A 19,372-nucleotide genomic window follows, 5' to 3' on the forward strand; every position below is an offset into this window, starting at 1 on the left:
TAAGTACGCGAAACAAGGAGATCCGTTATCGTCAGTACTATTTATCTGCTACAACCAAGCGAGAAGCAGCCGAAAAGTGGCTACTGCCGCCTTGTCTACAGCCGTTATGTTTGTTCCACCTAGATCTTCACTCAAAAAAAAAGCGATGATTTACAATAGAATTGCGACCGCCGCATTCACTATGAATCGATTCCTACACGCCAAATAGTTAATCGGTACGTTTCTTTGGTCCAGTTTCATCGAATCAATTACGTATTCAATAAAAAAGAAACCCGACGAATGAAGTCACGCAAGCATTCTGCTCGATAACAACGCGAGGCCACATACAGGAAACATAGTCGAAGTACAAAGCTGCCCTCCTGGACTTAGAATGAGAGGTTTTGTTACACCCGTTATGCGCTGACGGCTTTTGATCTTTTCCGTTCACTGAAAAGGAAATCACATCACACTTATTTGACAGTGAAGGGAGCCTGAAAGTCTAGCTAAGCGAATGCTTCAATATAAAGTTTGAAAATTTCTAGCATGGGAAAAAGTCGTGAGCAATGACAGAGGATAGCATACATAACACAATAATTTATTGTCATAAGAGTGTTTCTATTCCGTAAAAGAAACGTGGGAATTTTTCATTCTTATACATCTAATAAAGCGAAGCTAAGAACACGCCAATGACGCCAAAGAGACCCAAAGTTCACGTCGTTATAAGGTAGAATGCGCGTATCCTTCTTTTCCGCCGTAGTATACTGAGAAACTCAAGACCCCAGTGGTTGAGGCACTCCAAGCTAAGATTGCGCTGAAAAATACAATAAATATATAATCTGCGTGCATAATGTAGCAATAACGACTAAAGGCAGTTATTTTAAGTTTCTTGTCAAAACAACCTATCTGACCCACATAATCATTCCAGAAAACCTTTAAACAAAATGTATTAAATAAAAAACGGTGACGATAAATACATATGAATCTATCGCCATCTAAAGATTTTTGAGCTTTGTTCCGGATCAATATTGAACTACCTAGTAGAAAAGCAGAAGTATAAATTTTCTTTCGATACACGTCCTTTACAGCTCGGACTTAAAATTTTTAATTTCCTAATATCTTAAAAAATATTTCTTCACTTTTTTTCACTTGTTAGTGTTTTGGATAGTCAATACTATTAAAGAATCTTCGATTGAAGAAACATGAAGAAAAATATTATCCAATCGTATATCGTAGGTAGTGCTAATCCAACACTACAACAATACAATTAAATTAAAATTATGCGATGCAAAGGATAATAAAGCCTTAAAAATGCGAAATTCCGTCTAAAAAAAGAACTATCGTATACGTCAGGCGGTAGTCCTGCATTTTTTTCCAATACAAAGAACAACGTTCAGAAAAAAATTTGTTAAAAACATCATCTGTAAACAAATCTCCACGCCTTCTTGTAGTATATTGATTAACCACTTTTAGAAATCCTCCAAGATAAAAGTCTGTCAATAAAGAATTAGTGAATGAAATGAGTATTTAAACATTCTCAAACGTATTTTAAACTATTATAAACAAATGAGATTTTTTATTTACCGTTGATAATTAATCGCTTGCTTGAAATATGTTTGCGTATCTTTATCGAGTATATGTGTGGCTTTGTTTATAAATCCGATAGCGATCCCGATTCAAAATTGTGCAAAAAAACCGCTCGCGACCAACCTTTGGCCTAGGGTGCCGTACAACGAACCTAACAGTACAATCTTTCAAGTAGGCTATCGTCAACACGCGCGACGAAACGCGCGCTCTCAGTCTAGCAGACGACTCGCAGCTGTAAATATTAGTGTCGGTTTAAAGTTGGTCTTTCGTATGGATACCGATCAACCTATAATTTGAAAAGAAACAACACATAAGTTAATATGCATTCTAGGTGGTGCATGTGAACTAACACTTTGACAACGGAGTGTATGTATAGTTTCTTTCGTATGCATAGTTAGTTCAAAAACATCGTATTGCTATGGAGGCGATGGATGATAGTCTCGGTGATGCGGCAGAGAATGTGTGAGTTGTATGCTCATTTTGCTAACGTTAATTTTACCTTCGTATAACTGTTATGACTATTATCTGTTCATTATTTGCATTTGGTCCGTTATAAAAAAAAACCAAGCACAGCATGTTGGATTAGTGGAAAACTTTTGCTAAATTAAAAAAACGTTAGCAGAAATGCTTAATAATAATGCTCAATAACTGATTTAAAAAATGAGAAGATAGATGAGCTTGGGAGGGAAAAGGTGTAATGAAAGCCTACACGATCAGCATCAACTGGACCCTCAGCAAATTGGTTACATACATTAGTATACAGATAGACTCAGATGCATGGCACGTCTAAATTCAGCAGGTCGCGCCATGTGATCAGATACAGTTATCCTAACGTACCCTTCTTTAATTTATAAATTATAAATATTCCAAGTATTATTAATATAAATATCTTCAAGGTTATCAGTTAAAATTGAGCGGCAACAAACTGATTGTTTTGTATAATAGAAAAAAAAACTATTATATATTTATTCAATTCCACAACTTGTGCACAAATATAGGTAAGGGTTGCTGTATATAAAGTGTGTGTCGTTCAAACGGAAACAACGTTGCACTTTGATAAGTTTGAACCAAGCAAGTTTACACAGCCAATTCTTTTTCGAAACTTTTTTCTTAACAAAATAAAATAAGATGGCTTCCGTTTGTTTTTTAGTGATTGGCCGTCTCGATGGTTGGATATCTCAAAGGTTCTCGACCGCAGCGGGCCGTTATCTGTTCCAGACTTTGAAGCTGGTCTGTTCAATATGATTCGAAATCAGTGTAAAATTCTCGTCATTGGAGCAGGCGGGCTTGGTTGCGAACTCCTCAAAAATCTTGTTTGTATCTCTTTGTTTTTTTTTTTTATATTTAGATCATAAAATTAAAAGCTGTTGAGTGCTTCTTAACAGGGTCTATCTTTCTACTATCTTTACAATAGTCTTTTCTATTTTTATATATATTATTCTGTTTCTACTAGCTTTACAATATTATTACGATATGCGAGAGAGGTAAATGGTCCTGCAAATGGTTACGAAACTTACAGTACAGCAAATGCGCAATGAGAATGGGTTGTTCATTTTTCGTGTCCAACTAATTGAAGTACTTGATATGAGCCCTAGAGACTCAACCCTTGTGTAGCTTTACTTTAATATTTTTCAGGAATAGCTGTATAATAGTATTCGAGAGCTTTTTTGTCTATACGTTTCTGAAGCTTATGCATTAACCTAATAAAAGATTGCACTTCCTAATTTCAAATTTGCAGGCAATGATGGGCTTCGTGAATATTCACGTAATCGATATGGATACAATCGACTTATCAAACCTTAATCGGCAATTTCTTTTTCGGGAAAAAGATATCGGCAATTCAAAGGCTGAAGTAAGTATTTTTTTTCTGTTCTTTGCTTTTTTACATAGTACCCAACGAATGGGCGGACAAACATTTGTTGTTGAGAATTCTGTACTCGCAATTTGGTTTTTATATTTCTTACGTACTGTTTACCGAAATAACAATTTAGCTGAAGCATGGAAAAAATGTTTATTTGGCATTCAGCGTTACTATTCATAATAGTGCATTAACAAAATTACCTTTATGTATCGTAACCATTTCTTCCTCATTATCATATCTTTGTTTTTTTAATATAAGTGGTTTGTTTCAGCAGCTTACAGACTCGTAGCTATAATTAATTGTTTCATGTATGCTTGGTCGCACCTGATTTTATGACGCCAGCATGCTCAATTGACAGTTTTGAGGTTCGGTTAATGCTGCATTTCTCACTAGTGTAATGAGGAATTTGAAAAAAAGAAGATTAAATGAAAAACATAATAAGGTTTCGGTAAAGTTTTAGAAGGTTTAAATTTAACTTTTGCTTTTGCATTGCAGAACGGAAAAGCCTGCGCAGTACGTTTCGTTTGTGCTTCCTTTTAAAAGAAGAATGAAAAGAGTTGTGAGGTATATACAACTAAAGATAACAATGTCTTATCATCCTTTACTTTTAGGTTGCTGCTGAATTCATTAATAACCGCGTGCCTGGCGTCAAAGTAACGCCATATTTCGCCCGAATCGAGGATAAACCCGTCGAATTCTACGAAACCTTCAGTATCATTGTTTGCGGTCTTGACGCAATTGCTCCTCGAAGGTATTGCCATTAATGGTGGAAAATCATACAACAGATACTCACATTCTTTTTTTACCCGACAACCTGCGGGTTGCGTATTTTATTTAAACTTGAATGGGCTTCCGAACGTCAGAAGAAAATAGGTATTATATTTAGCATGCAGCAGGGCGATGCGTCAGACATAATACGATTAATTGGAGTGGATTTACCACAACGATAACTTTAACCATGACTATGTTCTCTTAAAGTTATTTTTAACTTAAGTCAGTAAGATGATTTCAATTCACGCAAAACAGATATAATTTCCTCTTAACAAGCACTTTGATTTTACGATTTGCTGAAAGTTGTAAAGTCGACTCGGGGTACTTGTTGTGAGATTGTCACAGTTGTGCAGTTGTATCCTACTTTTCATTCATTTATTATTGCTTACTTTGTATAGATGGATCAATCGATTAATATGCTCAATGTGCGAATACAATGATGACGGCGAACTACAACCAGATACTGTACATCCCCTTGTCGATGGCGGAACCGAAGGATTCAAAGGGAATGCAAGGCAAGTAGTCACTCCTTGTCTGTGTATTTTGAAATACGCGAATATTAGTTATATTGTATATAGTTCATCTTGGTATAACTAATTTCTGTCGTCTTTATTTTTCTAGAGTAATTGCCCCAGGCTTGACTGCATGCGTTGAGTGCATACTTGATTACTATCCACCGCAGGACAAGTTTCCTATGTGCACATTAGCGCAGACCCCACGCCTACCAGAACACTGCGTTGAATATGTGAAAATAGTTCAGTGGCCAAAGGACAATCCATTTGGTGGAGGTATGACTGCAGTAGTGTAGCAGAGCACTAAAATGATTGCTTGGTGTTGGGTATCTAATCATGATTTCAGAAAAATCAAAAATTGTTAACGCCATCTCGATAGCTGGAGTCATCGATGTTTTGTTAGATCCAATGCTATATCATTTGATCTAGTAATTGTTCCAGTATCAGAAATAGGCTTATGCCCAGGCTGCCTTTTTAGGAAAAACCTATTACAAAACTTTGAATGTCCAATTCCACATTCCTTTCTTACGTAGCCATTGGTCACTCGATGACTATCATTAGGCAAAAGCAGCTTGAATGAAAGCACTTATATAAAATAATCTATTACTACATGATGTGGGCTATTGATACATCACCCACAAACCAGTTACTGAAAAAAAGATTTATGAAATTATCCATATGAAATCTGAGACAAGGCATACGGAATAATGTATATTAACAGGATAGACTAATGGACTAGCAAAATACACTAATTTCGCGTCATCTTGTTACAGAATCCACTGAGATTGATGGAGATAATCCGGAACATGTCGCATGGATTCACGAGCGTTCGGTGGAACGAGCTGCCCAACATGGTATTCTCGGGCCAACTTATCGGCTGACTCATGGCGTAATCAAAAACATCATTCCTGCTGTTGCCTCCACGAACGCAGTTATTGCTGCTATTTGCGCCAATGAAGTTTTTAAAATTGCATACTGGTACGTGCTTATAGATTAATGGTCAGACAAAATACGTTTCGGCTATTCTAAGGTATGGTAAATAAATAGGTCAATAAACAACGTATCAAAGGTATTTGAATTTCCGCAAATATACCGGGTATCTTAAAATAAGTATATGCAGATTAAATTCTTATAATTTCGATTTCCATTTACAAGAATCTCTATTCAAATTCAAAAGAATATAAATAAAGTGTATAACTTTCTTACTACCGCAGAAGTTCGTAATTAGCACCGTGCTGGTTAGTACACCTCTAATAATATCCGGCTCTTAATTTACAATTTAACGATAAAGATTTTCTTAGTGTTGTAGCGCGTTATTGCTCAACTGTGGCTTTTAAATTTTTTAGCGTGATTGGTTTTTCGGTGCAGACCTCATTTTTGAAGTGTCTTCGCAGAAAAAAAGTCAGAAAAATGAACAGCTTATTATGAGACTACTTCCTTTAAATCATTCGTTTGGAAAGTTTGGCACCAAGATATGTTTGTACATCACAATGATAGTGTGAAAATAAATTTCACCACAGCCCGCCCGAGTACGTAGTACTGTCAAAAAGGAATACTTTAATTAATGTTTTGCGCGAAATATCGCACCGCACTGTAACTTCTGGTAAGTTTACTTAGTAACATGTGGATCTTCAATCCCTTTCTATTTGCAACGATACTGAACGATTGAACCAGTTAATTTGGATGTAGCTTCATCACTTCAAGCAATCTTGCCCGAAAACCAGGTGTCCTATTTACACTTTTCCAAGTACCATTCGCAAAATCCTTGTTTGGTCAAGAACCTGCTCGTTAATAACATGCACAATTGTTGAAATATAATTTGTCGAGTGCGATGGATATTTGATTTGCTGATGTCAAGCTTAAGACTTGGTTGCCTTATAGATTTTGGGAATGTTTCGTTATAGCTTTCCAGTACGCTTTAATACTGGCTAGTGAAGACCATCGATGTTTTTTGTATTCCGAAAAATGTTCAACGATTCCATTGATTTCAAACTTATCCTTTATCCGTCTAAATATAATTCGCATTGGCGGATCTGCTTAAAATGCCTTGCAATATTTTTTTCTGCTATATTTTTACACTCCTAATCGTATACAAAAATATTTTTTGCTCAAAAATTAAATTTTGGTTCATCTTTTATTTCCGACTAATTATAACTTAAAAAGAAAGAATAATTAGAAAGTTATGATCTTTTAAATAGTGCGCACATTCCTTTGGGATACCCCGTGTCATAGGTGACCTTGATTATAGTACTATAAGGAAATGCTGTTACGGCAAAAATCTTTTTGGTCTAAATGAGATGCAAAAAAACTGCCATCCATCCATGTGCCTACCCCAATTTACAATCTTTGAACGCCAGTGCATTTAAAGTTCCCACAAAGATCGAATCCACAATATTTTAAACACAAGTGACATATTACTATTCGAAAACATCATTCCTATTGTCCACCTAACAGGTTTTAATTTTTGGTAATTCTCTTTCCATTTTGTTGTTAAATAATACAACCTATAATTTAAGAATTTTGCGTACTTACACAAGCGAATCATGGACTTTGTAATTTGCGGTCATTCTTTGTGCTCTCTATAGCGCCCTCTGGCGGCATTGGGCAAAAACAGTTTTGTTTAGTGCAAAGTCAGGTTGCCCGTGTGTGCACAAGAGAGAAAGAAATTGTGCATTCATTGTTATAAGAAAATTATATTTGCTAGTAAATTATTTACATAGTCGCGTGGCGTAAAAGTAATTCCTTGGTATATGTTCGTTCTACGTTTGTAGCAAATTACAACCTATGTGTTTATTCAATGTTGTTTTAATATTTGAGCCTCACCGCACCGTTGTTGGGTGCACCTGTTGGCATTGTGCCACGGCCGGTGTATTGTGAGGTTAATGACAGACGTCGCGTGATACTATTATCGAGTTTCGCAATTGATAAGGTGTTGTATTATATAATTGGCATTTATTTGATAGTGTTTTTTTCCCACTCTATTTTTATTATATATTTGAAAACATAATTATTCTGCATTGCAATAAAAATATTTTTTATTCGTTAAGCAAATTTGGCTAAACAATGATGAGTAGGTTTTACAGATAAGTGAGACAAATGGACAAATGAAGTTAGGTAAAGATGAAGCACGTACGAAAACAGCAATATCCTGAGATTCCACATTAATTAATTAATTAAACGCATCTAGAAACGACCGGTTTGGTTTGATACTTTATCTTTACACATTCTATGCATTAGTGGACTATATTACTGATTACTTTCATAAATATGATTCGCGTGTAGATATTTGTTGTCCAAAAGTCTCGTACTTTTTAATACAGAATTTTTTTTTCATTTCAGCTGTTACCCAAACCTTAAGTCATACGTTAGTTTTAACGACTCATACGGAATTTTTACAAACACTCATGAAGCGGAGAGACTGCCTGATTGTATGGCATGTTCAATAAAGCCCCGAAATCTCACCTTTAAGGAAGAGGTACGTTTCACCATCGCATGTGCCAAAGCAAAAAAGAGACTGACATGTTTCATTCAATATAAATAAAAAAAATGTGTTCTGGTTATTTCGTAAACTATACAATGTTGTGTCTGATCCCATTGAGTACTACAACGTATTCCTCACTGAGTTACTACTACCACTGTTATTGTTTTTTACAAATAAGGAAAACTGGATATATTATGCCACTTCTATTACTCCTATTAAATCCTACATTTAATTATATGAATTGTATGGATGTCTTCTCATTTCAGACGACACTTGGTGATGTACTAGACTTTTTGAAGGAGTCTTCACAATACCAGATGATGAATCCTGGTGTTACAACAACAACAGAATCCGGCAACAAGACGCTTTATATGCCTGGAATTGCAGCGCTTGAGAATGCCACGAAAGAAAACCTTGAAAAGACCCTTATTGGTAAGTTACTATTTCAATCAATACGTTTGATTCAATGACTCCACATATTGTGTCAAATATTCTACTGTAGTATCTGTTTTGAATCATGGTCAGTTTTCCAAGTACGTTCAATTTTACCGTACCTTGCTTTTTTGCTATGCGCTAGCGATGCAGGCTTTGCTTGAGTAGGTAAGAATGGGACTAGAGTGCTAATAAGTAGAATTCAAGCTGATTGAGTACGTGATATGGATATCTTAATAGATGGGCTACACTTGTTCCTAGCGATTCGGAAGTTTTTGTTAAAAACGGCAGGATCTATCTTCGGGAATTCGTGGAAAACGTTTTGTACTTTTGTTATCGCTTCTATGATGACCGTAACAAGATTTTTTTGTGGTAATCTCTTATTGTTTCAGAGTTAGGATTTGTAAATGGTCAGCAGATACTTGTCAACGATAAGACCTCTCCAACAGGGTTCACCTTCAACATTTATTTTAAATAAAACAGCAATACCGAAGCAAATTGAGTCGTATATGCGGATTTCGGATCTGATCTACAGTCGCCAATGGAGAAAGAATATTGCTGGGTTGAATGGATTTTTTTATATTTAGTGTCTTTATTCGCATTGTTTCCTCTACTTGTTGAGTATTTATTTTTTAACACTTAATTAAAAATATTATAGTTAGCTATATGCGCGTTATTATTTGATGGGTGTAATAACTTTTGGTATCTAATTTGCCCTTGCTTTGAATTCCTTTCCGACGAATATTTAATTTCTCAAAGCTGAAACACCAATTTGCTCAAAGACAGCTTACAGGTTTGTTACCACCTAACACGGCAGAACCTTGTGCTCTTTTTTTCAGTACTTGCAAAAATATTAAATTTGGTCATCCTACAAATTCAGAACTGGAAAATGTCCCTGCCAGCATTGTTTGCTTATGTTGCTTGTTCATTTTGTTAAAAAGTGTTAATAATACACTACACTATCTAATTTTTGGAAGGTGTTTTATTCTACTATTAGTTCGCTTCTCATAAACGCTGTGCGCTAACAACACCACTTTTACCTATTGTCATTCATTAATGAGTTCATAACACTAACTTATAACGCTCTATTTTAGCAGAGGCCGCTTGGTAAACAAAATATGATGATCCGAATCATTTTGCTATTAGAACATAGTAAAACTGTTAGTTACGAAAACCTGCAATAAAAGCAACCGGTTGTGTGTCCATATTCCTTATGATTAAACACAAACACAGTGTAAATTTTTTGTAACGGAGAATTAGTATTATTGTTAATCACATAGCACTCGTTGGATCGGCGGTTTAATTGTTGAGCTATCTAGATGAATATTAATTTTAATTTAAAAACCCTACAAATTGCGTAGAAGTCTAGATTTTCAATCTACAACTAGAATTCGTCCTTTATAGAAGGCAGAATTTAAACCTGTGATAGACCTGTATCATACTGCATTCGCGTGCGTCGATTTAAGCATGTGATGAAAACAGCGGTTCAAAAACCTGAAAAAAACTAAGTCCGTTGAATGAATAGCAGGTTAAAGGGAAAATTTCTCAGCTTGATAGTAGTTTTCTATGCTGTTGGATCATTTATAAGGCCCTTACCATGAAGCAAACTCAGTCCACGATTTCTAAACTATGTGGGTTAATAAATTAAAATTCATTATTTACTCCACCACCTGTTTTCTAAAAGTTAGACACTCTTAACACGATCCTCTGTTAATGCCCGTTAAACCCAATTACCAAAAATGAATAAAAAAAAAAAAGAGAAACATTCTTTTTGAGATATTTAGCAAACGTCTTTCAAGTGGTGGAAACTCTCTTCGTATTGTCAATCAAACTTTAACTCATGCGCTGTTGTCTCAGTAGCATATATCTGCATTTGAGAAAAAATTAGCATGCAGCCTTCGGAGATACTTTTCAAATTACTAGCGCACTGTAAAATAATAAAGATCCCATAAACAAAAAAAAAACGTAGAACTTTCAAGCTTGGAATAATTTAACTAAGAAGTTTTCAATGCCTGTTATCGCCATTTGACCTATTAAACCATACAAGCTTCAGACAAGGTTATTAAGATATTCATATGGTATAGGTATTGTACATCACTTACAAGCGCCCGCCATTTCCAACATAGTATTTACAGCAACAACGACAAATAAGTCGCTTTTCGATTTACGGGGCCCAGAACTGGTCCAAATAATTTACATGTATCGAACATAAAGGGTTGATGAACCATTACAAATAAAGTTTATATTTCATATCGACTGTTAATCATACGTAATCAATGCGTAAAACAACCCACAGGAAGCGACTTGTCTCTTCATTTGGAGCTGTGTTATATAATTATATTTTTTTATGACGTTCCGGCCAGGGTGCCGTCATAAAGGCATTGCCACTAGAATTCGTTGACTTTTACCGCACCGGATGTTTTCAGATCGACGGAGTTTGACACCAGACAGCATTTAGATGTCTGCAACCTTTTCGCTTCCTAGCGTGCACGCGTGTACATAGTGTACTATTTTTACCAAAACTTTGCAGAAAAATGGCCAAGCGCACGAAGAAGGTCGGAGTCGTTGGAAAGTACGGCACCCGTTATGGAGCTTCGCTTCGAAAAATGGTAAAGAAAGTTGAAATTACCCAACACGCCAAGTACACTTGCACATTCTGCGGCAAAGAAGCCATGAAACGGACCTGCGTCGGCATCTGGAACTGCAAGTCATGTAAGAAAACTGTCGCCGGAGGAGCGTACGTGTTTTCCACCACGGCTGCTGCTACAGTTCGCTCTTCGGTTCGACGTCTCCGTGAGACCAAGGAAGTTTAAGGAAATTACAATAAACACACCTGACGTTTTGCCAATGGTCATCGACTTGAGGCAGGCCGTCGGCATTGTTTTGTATTTCACTGCTGTTTTTATTGTGAATGCTGCTATCTATTATTACTGTGCCTTTTCAATAGACGCCTGGATGCGGATAAATGTGATTTGTTGGTGCTTAAGGAAAGCAGCGTATGAAAGTAGTAACTTTCAGCTTTCCTTTGTAAAACCTCGTGAACGTGCTTATCGACTTGTTATAAGAACGCGTCCTCTGATGAAATTGATAATTGTATTGTTGGATCAAACCACAGACCACGACAGTTCCATTAGAAGTACTTAATACTATCTACTGCTGTTAAGAGTGACTAGAATCAGAGAGACTAGACCAGAATAGAGATGCTTGGGTAAAAAATGCAAAAATCGTTAACTCAGCTTGGCAAGGAGCTGCACAAGTCTACCGATTTGTTACAAACAGTAATAGCCATTTGTCAGGGCACATGTTGGAACATAGCGAACATTTGTGGGAGAACGTCTTGGGCCTCTGAATAAAAACCAACCTTTTATTCTAGCTCTTATTTTGGAAATCATAAGGATGAGTGACGTTTAAATGAGTAATGTCTATAAACTGCAATTCTGGGCCGAATGATCTATTTCGTATTTCATAAGAAAATTTCTTTATAGTTTTTTTAAAGTTATGAATTTCTTAAGTGTTTTTGAAATTAAGTTCTTACACTCTGCTCTAAAGCTCAAATCAACAGGTGAGGATATAAGTTAAACATAAGTAATTCTACGAATTCTTAGCGAAACAAATGCTGCATTGCAAGTTTAAGTGCGTACGGGCTTGCATTTATCTTCACTAACCAAGATGGGAGAAAAGATCTGGTACATTTAATTAAAACGCAAAAGTCATAATTGACTTTACAACCCAACGATTCTCATGTTTCGTGCTCGACTAGAGTTATATCATCACATGTTTTTCAGTGCCCACTCATCTTGTTGGTCGAAAACTAAAGTTGCAGAATTTCTAGGCTTTTTAGATGAGCAGAAATTAAGGAAAAAACTTTCAGTTGAGATCGACTGAAACTTTAATCAAAATATTTAGTGTGTATTCCGTTTCGTATAATGGAACTCCAGTTACATTTAGTCTGATTACCTTAATTCGAATTACACATATTTCGAGTTTCACCCTCTTGTGTCACAAAAATGAGGCAGAATGAGAATCAAAGAAAATGAGGATTTTATGAAGCATAAGCTTATCAACACAGGCTGTGATGAGCCCCTATTCAACAGAATTTGCTCTTTCTTATGTTCAAATGGTATGTCATGCACAACTTTCACGCCCGGATTTTTTCACATTTTTCGACTTTTCTAAGTTTAAGTGAACATTTCTCTGCGCGCGTATTTAGCAGTATCTATGTATTTTCATGTACTTTCGGCTAAATTCCTAAAAAATTCTTCTAAGTGGTACATTTCCGTTTGACCCTTCTATTCGTTTTTATTCTAGTTGTAAAAAACGATGGCCCGTTAAAATATCTCTTGTAAACCTGAAATCTGTAGTTAGGTTTTCTGTCCCTAAAGTTATAGTAAAAATAAAATACGCAATCTTAATAGCAAAAAATATACACGGTTGTCACTGTTTATTAAGTTTGCTTATTGCATTGCTTTAACGCAACTAATAGTAGAATAGTAAGCTATATAGTCATAATATTTTTTTAAGTTTCAGTGGTGTGTAGTCACAGCAAACAAGCATTGCTATAATCATAAATCGACGATCCTTTGAGTAATAATATACAGTTATCGTCACAACGCAAAACATCACCTAAAGTCACCCGCTTGAGCGACAGGACCATCTGTTGTCTATGTCGCACATGGCTGTTTCATCGGTCACCTCCTCATTTTCAGTATTCTTATCTGTAGAGTTGTTTCATATTCACATTAGTGCAATTTTTCTTTTCTTTTAAACCTTTTATTCTATAGTTTTATATCATATCTTTTTGTCGCAATTTGCAGCAAGAGTAGCAGCGTTAAGGCAAGCTTTCGTCTGTGGGGCAGTTTTTTTTACTTTTATGCTTCCGCTGAATGTGTGCATACCCTGGAAATATATCTAAGCTGCTGATAGCATTTGATTTCTTAAGAGTTTCATTTCGCAAAGATGTGCCATAAGTATTGAGGAGGTCTGGTACCCGTGTAGCAACAATCCAAACTGCGCTGTGTCTCTAAACGTTATAATAAAAGACAAATAAATTAAATTTGCATTAATTAATACATTACATTCGGCACCACTTCGCAGTTCTACACTTGATTAGTTTAGAAATGTTCAATCGAATTCCAAGAACGAAGTAATCATTCAGCGTCATCTAAAGCTGCCATGAGCTGACAATTGATTAACCATTCAATATTGTATATATATGTAATCATGACTGTAAATATTCGAAACCAAGCCAATTCAACGTGTCGTAGATACCGAGAATTTATAAATATTACCCTGTTACCTTGCTTTATCGGGAGATTTCGGAACTTACTCAGCATTTCCATTTATATCGTATCTACATTTCTGGTCACTACGACAAAACCCACATCACATTGCTATCAACTGTTATCGATATCATCGAAATTGTTGGCAATGCCTTGCATATATTTGGCATATTACTGACTTGTCTGGGATTGCAAAGCGCTATACTGACACCACAACGTCGCCACAACTCACGAACTTTTAAGCCATTATTCGTCGACACAATCATAATGGGCATATTTATCAAAAGCTTTGTAACACAGTTGCTGTAAGATATAATAATACAGTCAACGGCTGATAACAATATCATTGTTTAGCGCAGTGGTTTAGCAGCAATGCTCTTAGGACAAGACACATCAAGCTTAAGAGATCATAGAAAATATATGTAACGATCGTCAAAAACAGGAGTTTCCATTTTCTTTGGTAGTCCTAATGTCGGTACCTCTTTGTCTTCTGTTTCGAATATGACAAGGCTAGCTGACGACAGAAATATCTGTTCGAGGAAATTCATATTCATCTGTTCACTTATATTTATGAATGTTTAGTTTTATTTGATAAATGGCAACCCGTCGAGTGAACGTTCTCTGCTGCACACAACTACTCGGGAACACCTTTTCTTGACATATATGTATATACACAAACTTGTTGAAGTAATGCACACGCTCTTTTTCTTTTACCAGCGTGCCTACATTCATCGCATACTGTACATATACAGCGCGACCATATTCACTGTAGTTTTACGACAGTGTCAATTATTCATTTTTGCGCAGCATTTCCATATACAGGAAGTATTCAGCGCGTCTTACGCTTCCGAGATTGAATTTCTCTACTTTAAAGTGTTTCAGCTCTGTGCTTTTCCACACGCCTTTGGGCAACAGTGCTAGTTAATAATAAAAGGTTAAGCAGTCAACGGTGTTGTAATATACAGCTATTAACCTACTAATGAGGCGCAACGGACTTTGATGAAAGGAAGGCATTGATACAGAAGATGAATTGTTTGGCCTGCGCATCGTTGTTGAGAGTCACTGTGCGCAACAGCTCGTTCTTGCAACAAGCTGTATCTTTTAAAGCGAACACCAGACTTACACGGGCTCCATCTTGACCGTTGCTCCGATACTGCGCGAACCCGTACTTCCAGAGGTACTCCTTACTCGCAATATCGTACAGCGCAAAGCCCATATTCCAATCGATAGTTAACGAAGCAGCCTTGTTTTCAAATTGTACACTAAAAGTTTTACTGCTCAGTGTAATTACGCTCAAATACGTGCACAGAGCCCAGGCACGTTCCAGCACCGCTGTAGATTGACCTCCCGGTGGCAGTGAAAACCGAACACAGTGGTGTGGTGTTTCTAGGACGTAATGTCTTGATGTCAAAGCTAAGTCGATACATTCAGCGTCTGGTTGAAGCGAACATTGATAAGCCTTGTAGACAATCTGGCAGTCGTCAAACTCTGTAAGGGATGCTGGCGCCCGATCGAACTGGTAAACCGAGGCGCCCTTTAAAGCAAGGAACAGAGGAAGCGTGCGTTGACGATTCCATGGAAAATAGCACTTTTTGCTGATCCAATCCATCCAATGAATTTTGTTTGCCTCCTCTTGATTGCGATTTAACTGCTCAATCTGTAATCAAAGCAGCCATTCCACAGAGGTGTGATTGCTAGTACAGTAAGGACATTTTTCGTAGTGGACAACAAACGACTTGAATTCTAAAAGGAGGTAACTAAGAAGAACTTGGTTAAATCTGTTAATATCTAAAGCTATGCAATAACAATTTAAGCCGACCAAAGTGGGCGATTTCGAAATTACAGAGATACAATTTTGAATAGGAAATCTGATATACTTTGTCCAGTTGATGTAGAACCCCTAACTACGTCTATAATGTAAATGTTTTAGGTATGACTGAAGTCCACGAATGACTGACAAAACTTTTTAATTACCGGGATGATATTACGGCAACGAGTAAGTGAGCAAAAACATGTATGATGAGTTATATAGAGACCTTGTGGTCATTGCATCGTTGCACGGCTGCATGTATTGTACGGAGCCACGTCTCCCGCTCTCCTCGGTCCGTACACTGTACGATGGTCTCCTCCTTTGAAGAACACGCTTGAACTTTAAATGCCCTCTGCTCTTCCATTTCCTGTACGTATGCAAAGAGAAGCTCCACATAAGCCGCCTGCGTACCCCCTTCATCATCCTAGTGTAATACCGGGAAAGCAAAATTACCGTTAACGGAAGTTATTTTCATACCTACATATGTATATATATATATATATATATATATATATATATATATATATATTTTTTTTTTTTTTTTGTTTTTTTTTCCCTTAAACTATTTTAAAGAGGCACATTCCCGTAACCGCTAAAAATGGAGTATCCATGGGTATTCAACTCACATGGTTTCGGATATAGTTCATAGAGGTCAAACGAGCTCGCTCAGCCTGCTAGGCGGTCATTTACTGCGATGTTTAAACGCAAAACGGTACTTCAGCACAGTCAAAGGCAGAAATAAATACCGGAAAATGTTTATATAGAATTGATCTCCTTTTATGTTGTAGAAGTCAGATTGGAGTGCTAACCTTTTTAAGTAGAGATGCAACTTCCCGATAGTGCTTTACTGTTAGAATAACGCGTTCCCCTGCACTTCGGAGTAGTTCAGTTGCCTGCTCCCTGCTAAGGCCTCGTGTCGGCACTTCATTCACTTTGACTATAGCGTCGCCGACATAGAGCTTGATCGAAGAGCTGTCCGCGCGGAGAATTTTCGAGATAATAATCGGAAGGTTGTGTTCATGTCCTCCTTTAATAGCTACTCCAAAGCCGCCTTCCGGTCGACGGGGTAGCGCGATCACACGCTCCTAAGCAAAAAAATAGAGACAAATACAGCAAAGTCGGCCTTGAGTGACTCGTCACGGTGCCTTTGTCATCTAAAAAATCGGAAATCTCTATAAGCAAATCTTAGCATGACAAATAAATGAGTATTCATGTAACCTTTTTTTATTTTATACCTTTGCTAAGCTTCATATAGTATGTATCCATGTCTCGTATAATATTTACGTTACGCTAAAGTGACCGTTTTAAAATTATATATATACATATGCAGGTTGGTGCCTCATCCAAACTCAGGTCATCCAAACTGGGGAAAATTTGGCGGGTTGTTTTTCGTAACACGCATGCATTCATTTGCTGCTCCTGGTAAAATAAATAAAAAAATAAAAAAACTAACTCGCTGGGGTGAAGAACAGTGCGTCGTTTTCAGAATTTAAGTAAGTATCAGCTATTATTCGATCTTTTCACACTGGGCGAACGACCTACAAAGACTAAAAGCGTGTTTTTTACCCGAAATCGATGGTCTACGTAGCCTCTGTTTCCAAGCTGGTTCACCGAGGAAATCCGAGGAGACTCTTCATGAGGCAAACAGAATGATCCTCAATAGAGTGTAAATTCAAAGAGATTGAAACTTCCTCAAAGTGGCATAAAAATACAATTTTTGATAAACTTAGGTTTAAAGCACCTTTTAATGAGTTTACACCCACCATTCTTATTATTCACGATAACTATTAAAATGATATTTACTGATTACAGAAGAAATGTTTTAAAAATGATTAGTTAGTGTTTTAGGTCCGCATTCGAACCGTAACCGCAACGGATGGTGGTTACATTGAGTAAACATAACCGTCAAGAATTACACTTCCAACACAAGCAAAAAATTCGCTGACATATCTGTTCTTCTTTACATACAAAGCAGAAGTAAGATTCTTATTTTACATATGCCACAATATATATATATATATATATTGCCATCAATGAGTGGTTTTGATTTGTTAAGGCACGAGTATTTCATGCCTTAATCTACTATCAAAACTACTTGTGGTATTGTGTGTTCTATCAGTGACCAACGGGATCAACTAAAATTATTTAATCCGATTATGTAATAATATAGCATAACAAGAGGCTTTCCTCCTAAAGTTTTTATCATGGACATCCTATAATTGGTCAACTGCAAAAAAAAAACACGCCAGAGACAAGTAATATAATTAGTATATACCTTGTTGGGTACGGAATACTTGTTAGAGTTTCCTCCAGCATTCGGTATTATGAGAAGAACATGGTCACGCAGTTCAAGCTGTACTGTTACACGGTGCTTTCCGTTTGAAGAGCAGATGAACATCATCGTCGAGTGCTGGGCGAAACATAAGGACGATTGAAGTAAATTCCAGTGGCTCCTTGCAATCTGGTCTTTTTATACTGGCTTGACTACAATAAAGGCTTCGATTTCTGCTCCAATACGTAGTAGTAACAGCCCCTACTTTCGTCGGATTGCACTCAGAAGCAGTCCTTCATGATGACATATTACATGATCCATATGACTGTCGCTCCATTTAATACACTTTGTTCGCGTGGCTGAACCCCATTGGGAATCAGCTGGCTCCTAGGCAGAATTAGCTATCCGCGGTCTTGCAGTCTGTTGTCATTCAGCCGTTTGTGCAATAGCTGGTAAGCCCTACATTCGGTGACCATCCATCATACACCAAATGACATGGATGGTACCTTCGCTGAAGGGAAGGACGCATATATATATAAGTATTTCCATTAGAATACAATGCTATAATGGCAGAAAGGTAATCTCGTGCTGAAGTCGATTTCTCTTGAGCCCTGAAACAGTTTGGCCTAAAGCTGTTGTAATACCCACTTATATATATATACATACATATATATGCTTGAAACTAAAGCAGCCATTATCTAAGCGGCAGCCGGCGTAATACTGTTATACAGACTGGTCAAAGCTCATGGAATTATGTCTCCAATTAGCATGTATAGGAAAGAGGTATACAAAGGAAGAAACTCCTGATCTTTAATGATGATTTCACAAAGGACACAGTACTAGCTTCAGATGAAATAGCCAAAAATAAGCTGTTGTCATAAATTGTGCTGGGATTTGATTTTAAGAAACTTTATCTTCAAAAAACTGATAAGTATTGTATAGTAAAATTAGGAAATCACTCACCCGCATTAGATAGTTCGGGCAACGTTCGGTTCCATAAAACCTGAATAAAAAATAAAAATTATCATAGGCCCGAATGATTGATGTAAGACCAAGATAATCTATAAACCTACGTAGAACATTTTTTCTAATGCAAAAAATTTCGATAAACCTATCCTAACCCTACGCATTGAGCCCATGTGCGCGCTTCTTCTAAATAACTGCGGTGTCAACAGATCTCGACGGAACAACACTGGGATTGATTTATCTCAAGCTTTCGAAGCTATAATCTATACCATCGCATCACTTTAAAGTTCCTCGATATACCAGCAGTTCACATAAAAACGAAATTTGCTTTAGAATATTGACAAAATGAGTCATACACTTTTCCTATTTTTTCCCTTTAAAAAAACAATTAAATTTAAGGAATGAGCTCTTTCTGTATATACATA

The 19,372-nt window shown here is 36.7% G+C and overlaps 3 protein-coding genes across 7 annotated transcripts in view; 2 read left to right on the forward strand and 1 right to left on the reverse strand.

Annotated features, from left to right (window-relative positions):
* The first annotated feature begins 1,790 nt into the window (after nt 1-1,790).
* On the forward strand, nt 1,791-9,848 carry Uba3 (Ubiquitin-like activating enzyme 3). 2 transcript variants are annotated; one of them, XM_022796391.2, is made up of 10 exons: nt 1,791-2,025; nt 2,714-2,876; nt 3,302-3,415; nt 4,036-4,175; nt 4,594-4,710; nt 4,817-4,983; nt 5,481-5,685; nt 8,047-8,182; nt 8,455-8,620; nt 9,013-9,848. In XM_022796391.2, exons 1-10 carry the CDS (start codon nt 1,982-1,984, stop codon nt 9,096-9,098), a joined length of 1,338 nt encoding a protein of 445 aa, XP_022652126.1. In that variant the 5' UTR covers nt 1,791-1,981; the 3' UTR covers nt 9,099-9,848. The 2 variants fall into 2 exon arrangements, with proteins under 2 accessions (XP_022652126.1, XP_086839411.1); XM_086983285.1 differs by lacking the exon at nt 2,714-2,876.
* Nucleotides 9,849-10,943: 1,095 nt separating this feature from the next.
* RpL37A (ribosomal protein L37A) lies at nt 10,944-11,508 on the forward strand. The gene has a single exon (XM_022796396.2). It carries the CDS (start codon nt 11,155-11,157, stop codon nt 11,431-11,433), a length of 279 nt encoding a protein of 92 aa, XP_022652131.1. The 5' UTR covers nt 10,944-11,154; the 3' UTR covers nt 11,434-11,508.
* Nucleotides 11,509-13,028: 1,520 nt separating this feature from the next.
* The window catches only part of LOC111246575 (gamma-1-syntrophin-like), a 13,318-nt gene continuing 6,974 nt past the window's right edge, over nt 13,029-19,372 (reverse strand). The window contains exons 2-6 of one of the 4 annotated variants that reach the window (XM_022796395.2): nt 18,945-18,984; nt 17,985-18,592; nt 16,519-16,794; nt 15,936-16,076; nt 13,029-15,556 (exon numbers count right to left, since the gene is read on the reverse strand). In XM_022796395.2, coding sequence (XP_022652130.1) covers nt 14,876-15,556; nt 15,936-16,076; nt 16,519-16,794; nt 17,985-18,110 — 1,224 coding nt within the window. In that variant the 5' untranslated portion in view covers nt 18,111-18,592; nt 18,945-18,984 and the 3' untranslated portion in view covers nt 13,029-14,875. Of the gene's footprint in view, nt 15,557-15,935; nt 16,134-16,518; nt 16,795-17,984; nt 18,608-18,944; nt 18,985-19,372 lie in introns of all 4 variants that reach the window. The other 3 variants (XM_022796394.2, XM_022796392.2, XM_086983287.1) reach the window with 3 other exon arrangements.

Source organism: Varroa destructor, unplaced genomic scaffold (genome assembly GCF_002443255.2).
Source record: "Varroa destructor unplaced genomic scaffold, Vdes_3.0 BEIS01000003.1, whole genome shotgun sequence".
Classification (NCBI taxonomy): Eukaryota; Metazoa; Arthropoda; class Arachnida; order Mesostigmata; family Varroidae; genus Varroa; species Varroa destructor.

Bases quoted from the DNA above. Each gene is read 5' to 3' on its own strand.
- RpL37A (XM_022796396.2), top strand. From the start codon at position 11,155: ATGGCCAAGCGCACGAAGAAGGTCGGAGTCGTTGGAAAGTACGGCACC.
- Uba3 (XM_022796391.2), top strand. From the start codon at position 1,982: ATGGAGGCGATGGATGATAGTCTCGGTGATGCGGCAGAGAATGT. The intron at 4,711-4,816 runs GCAAGTAGTCAC...TTATTTTTCTAG, and splicing joins GGATTCAAAGGGAATGCAAG to AGTAATTGCCCCAGGCTTGA. The intron at 8,621-9,012 runs GTAAGTTACTAT...TTATTGTTTCAG, and splicing joins CCTTGAAAAGACCCTTATTG to AGTTAGGATTTGTAAATGGT.